This window comes from Stegastes partitus, unplaced genomic scaffold (assembly GCF_000690725.1).
Source record: "Stegastes partitus isolate 25-593 unplaced genomic scaffold, Stegastes_partitus-1.0.2 Scaffold2363, whole genome shotgun sequence".
Taxonomy (NCBI): Eukaryota; Metazoa; Chordata; class Actinopteri; family Pomacentridae; genus Stegastes; species Stegastes partitus.
The window spans coordinates 61083-65962 of NW_007580094.1; the positions used below are offsets into that span (position 1 = coordinate 61083).

At 43.7% G+C, this 4880-nt stretch overlaps 1 protein-coding gene across 1 annotated transcript in view; it reads right to left on the minus strand.

Moving 5' to 3' along the window:
- The window catches only part of LOC103374804 (transient receptor potential cation channel subfamily M member 1-like), a 52397-nt gene extending 48204 nt beyond the window's left edge, over nucleotides 1-4193 (minus strand). Inside the window, exons 1-2 of the mRNA XM_008304955.1 lie at nucleotides 4097-4193; nucleotides 2092-2354 (exon numbers count right to left, since the gene is read on the minus strand). Coding sequence (XP_008303177.1) covers nucleotides 2092-2354; nucleotides 4097-4193 — 360 coding nt within the window. The remainder of the gene's footprint in view (nucleotides 1-2091; nucleotides 2355-4096) is intronic.
- Between the last annotated feature and the right edge of the window lie 687 nt (nucleotides 4194-4880).

Consider the following 4880-nt stretch of genomic DNA (forward strand, 5'->3'; position numbering starts at 1 on the left):
ATTTTTGGATCCAGCCTTTGACAGAACCATCACATTTTGTAAGTCGTCGTGTTTTAATGCAGAGTCACATAGAAGCGTTGTGTTGGGACAGCTGGTAGCGACCACAGCTGAAGACCAGAAAGACGTATCGAGGAGCCGAAACAACGAACCGACCTGAACCGACCTGAACCCACTGTGGCTGCAAAACGTGACCCAGTGACCAGGCTGCCTGGTAACAAACATCAGCTGCTGTAGAACCTGAACAGAACGTTCATGCAACAGTTTGTGGAGCTGTTCATGAAGGCAGCAGCTCAGAATGCTAACGTTACTCTGATGCTCTGAGACAGAACATTTTTACAACTTTCACATGAAGTTAAACCATTTTTCTCTGGTTCTAAAATAAACTGAATAAACTGCAGTTTGCCAGACGTTGCTGCCTCTAAAACATGTCCCTGGTCCATAAAAATGTGTCTTCTTCTTTATAGGTAAAAAGGGTTCTCACTTCTGGATCATAGATATTAAAAACACTTTATAATTTATGGCTTTTGTCTGTATTTCACAGTTTATGCATTTAAAAGAAGACAGTGTTGTATTACTGTGAAGTCCAGCTGCATTATAAACAGTGAACCCTTAGAATGATGTGTGTCAGTAGAACGGTCTCTATTTTACTGTCGTTCCACAAGAGCATGAGATGCCGTGTTTTTCTTAAAACAAACTTTCTTGGTGTCAGAATCAGTTTCTGTGTTTGTCCTGTAAATGGTGAATTTAATGAAAACAGAGTTCAGCCTCAGCAGGATTATGATTAATGAGATTAGAGCTGTTCACAGGAAGCAGCGGTTAGCTTGATGAGCTGCTTTTATTGTGTACAGAAACAGGAAGCAGGTCTGACACAAATACTCAACTAAAACTCAACTAAAACTCAACTAAATGTTAGAATTCATCCTACATCCACCCGACCGGTGGAGGCAGATGGCCGTCCCTCCCTGAGCCTGGTTCTGTCAGAGGTTTTTTTCCCCTGTGGGGGTTTTTGGTTCCGTCCCACCAGCAGACTGCTGAAGCTTATAGAGAATCCAGATGTTTGGATTGTTGGGTGTTTCTGTCTCTGTGAAGCGCTATGAGATGACTGTTGTTGTAAATATGCGCTATACAAATAAAATGAATTGAATTGAATTGAATGTCCAGCAAAACACCAGAAACACCTTCAGAAATAGGATTCAGCTGATTTACTTCAGAAAGATGCAGCAAAGGTCCGATACTCGGCTCCTGCATCAGTTTGCTGCTGCTGCTGCTGCGTTTCCATGTTTGATTCCTTTGTTCTCGTCTTTAAGCCTTTTTGGGGATATTTTATTACTTTTGCACATCTTATGATTTGGATTTTTTTGGTCTTTCTGAGGACTTGGTTACTTCACAAAATTGAAAATAAGATCACTGATTAATCACTGATCAACCACCAATCAATCACTGATCAATCACGATTAATCACCAATTAATCACTCATCAACCACTGATCAATCACTGATCAATCACCGATTAATCACCGATCAATCAGTGATCATGACACATGACCAGAGGAGGGAAGGGGTTTTGGGGGGCAGGTCACATGATGTGAGAGGAGGAGGAGCTTCTGTGGACCAGGTGCTGAACCTGGAGCCCTCAGACGGCCGATCAGGTTTCAGGACTGAAAACCTGAAACTGTTTAGATTCAGAATGACTGTTGTTTTTACAGCTTTACAACTCAGAGCTGCTGCCTCTGGTCCAACAGTCAGCAGATCTACTTCATCCATCCTGGAGGAACCTCACAGCAACATGAGAACAATTATGCTGCTGATAGAAAGCCGATAAGGTTTTAAATGGTTATTGATCATTATGATCATTAAATGAAACAAAAGCTGAGGAAGCTGAAGTGAAGCTGGGACATGACGGTGCTATAAAGCAGGAACTTTCCAAAACTGATTTGAATCTTTTATAATGAAGCTGAGACTTTGGCATCCTCAGAGTGAGACTCAGGTGAGTCTCAGGTGAGACTCAGTCTTACCTTTTGTGATCCAGAGGAAGCACTGCGTTTCACAGATGAGCGTTTGAAGGATCCGTTGGTCCCTCTCCTCCCTTTGCCATCCATGATGCGAACTTCAGCTTGTCTCCACCTTCATCCTTCTCCTGGTCCTCCTGGTGCTCCTGGTCCTCCTGATGTTCCTGGTGTTCCTGGTGCTCCTGGTGCTCCTGGTGCTCCTGGTCCTCCGAGTGCTCCTGGTCCCCCTGATGTTCCTGGTCCTCCTGGTCCTCCTGGTCCTCCTGGTGCTCCTGATCCAGTCCGTCTTCAGTGGTGCATTCAGGCGTCTCTGGGTGGTCTGCAGCGGTGAAGACCTGTCCTCCGTCTGCCAGTGTAATCAGGATTAGTGGAAGGGGGCGGAGCTCTTTAATGGATGCAGATTTAATAAATGGTGATTGAAGATAAATCTACTTTAAACCTCGTCCAGCAGCAGAAGACAGATCCTGTCTTTTGTTGGTCTCTGCTGCTTGTTGCTTCAAGTTAAACCACAGCTAATTAGAACGTGCAGATCAAAGCGTGAAACTCTGGATTTCTGCTCTTTGTGTCTCCATGATGACGAGAAGCTGCAGAACCAGAGACGCTGCTTCACCGTCTCCAGGAGAGAAATCAGTGTTGAGTTTCTGTCAAACAGCAGCATCCTGATGACAGTCCAGCTACTGAAGCTCATACAGTGAAACTGAAAACATGCTGAAGTCAGTCTGCTGTTTGAACAAAGCACAAACTTCTGGATAAAGTCGGTTTCCTTCATGCAGCCAAACAGCAGGATGAACGAACCCTGAGCTGCTCCGTGGTTCACTGACTCTGGTGTGTGTTGCTGTTTATTTGGTGGCTGAATTTAATGTGAAATAAAATGATTGAAGGTTGCTCTAACGTGAGGATTAAAGTGATACTCGGCTGTAATCCAGCAACAGGCACACAAATAAAAACTCATTCAGCTTAGAAACAGTCAGGATTACTGCAGTCATCACATCTCCACCAGTGACGCAACATAAATCCAATAATAAAGGATGTTCTGTTTATCCGGGCCTTCTGTGTCTGTTAGAGAAATAAATGTATGAGTATTCCAGACAGTATGAAGTTCTGCTCATGGTCCTGGTAGGTCCACAGCTGAGCAGGGAGGGTTGGAGCCATCTAACGAGCTTCTCTCCACCTTTCTTGTCTCTCTGCTGACCTCCACTCTAAAGGCTTGAAAGGCCCAAAAAAAAAAGATATAAAAAGCTGCTCATGGATCCAAACTAAAGCAGCTCAGAGTTTTCCCCAGATCCAGTAGGACCAGAACCGTCCTCCTCCCGGTTCTGATCCTGTTAAACCAGAACCGTCCTCCTCCTGGTTCTGATCCAGTGGACCCAGAACCTTCCTCCTTCTGGTTCTGATCCAGTGGAACCAGAACCGTCCTCCTCCTGGTTCTCATCCTGTAGAACCAGAACCTTCCTCCTCCTGGTTCTCATCCTGTAGAACAAGAACCTCCCTTCTCCTGGTTCTGATCCTGTTAAACCAGAACCTTCCTCCTCCTGGTTCTCATCCTGTAGAACCAGAACCTTCCTCCTCCTGGTTCTCATCCTGTAGAACCAGAACCTCCCTTCTCCTGGTTCTGATCCTGTTAAACCAGAACCTTCCTCCTCCTGGTTCTCATCCTGTAGAACCAGAACCTCCCTTCTCCTGGTTCTGATCCTGTAGAACCAGAACCGTCCTCCTCCTTTTACCTGACTAACCCGTCCTACTGACCAGTCTTTGTCTTGACTAACCCGTCCTACTGACCAGTCTTTTACCTGACTAACCCGTCCTACTGACCAGTCTTTTACCTGACTAACCCGTCCTACTGACCAGTCTTTTTTTCTGTACCTGCCCTCTATGGAAGTCTCCTAGTGACAGGTCATATTTGCAAAGGAGAACTGGTTCTCAAACATTTTTAGCTGGTAAAATAAAGGTCAAAATAAAACAATCAAATGTGAAGACCATCAGAAGCTCCTGATGAAAGCTGTTGTTCGGTTCTTGAGCCCAAACAGTGTTTCTGTTGTGGCGCTGCTCTTGTTGCTCTTACTGTCCAATCTGTGATCGCTGACCAACAGCTGGGGAGGTTCTCATGATACACAGGGTTCACAGTGACCTGGAAAAGGTTCCTGATGAAGGAATCAGCCTCCCTCAGCTCACTGCTCAGTTTCATACTCGTCCTCTCTAAGTGCTAGTAAGACGGAGTGAGTTTCGTATCATGTGCTTCTTGGCCAGGCTTCCTTTTGGAAAGACGTTTTAATCTTAAGAAAAAGTTAAGAGTCATTCCATCGCAAATCATCTAAAGTGTACAACCATCCATTAACTTTTTCCGATAGTTTTGTTTTTTTTCTCATATTGACACTTGAGGCTGTTTGAACAACATCTGAGGAACTATTAAAGATAAAACCTGAAATGTTCTCTGTTGTTCTCATCATGCCATGCATTATTATAATATATAATATAACACTGGACAGTCGATCAATCATCTGATTATGGGGCAGATGAAATATGAAAAGTTCCATCTGTGAGCTCATTAACAGAACTCTGGTACTTCAGAAACGAACTTGTGAAACTCTCTGAACCACATAAAGGTGCAGGTCTCAGGAAAACAGAACTAACATAGAATACTGCTGATATTAAACACTGAGTCACATAAAAGAAAAGAGTTGAACTTTGACAACTGACTGAGCAGGTTTGACCACAGAAGCTAAAACATTGCTGGATATCTCAAGTTCTGGAGTTTTAAAATGGTTCTCTGAGAAAATATTTTTTAATATGAGAAATTAAATCAGTAAAAAACAAACAGGCTTTTATTGTTAATAGTTTCTGAGACTTTGTTCAAACAGCCTCAAATATCAAC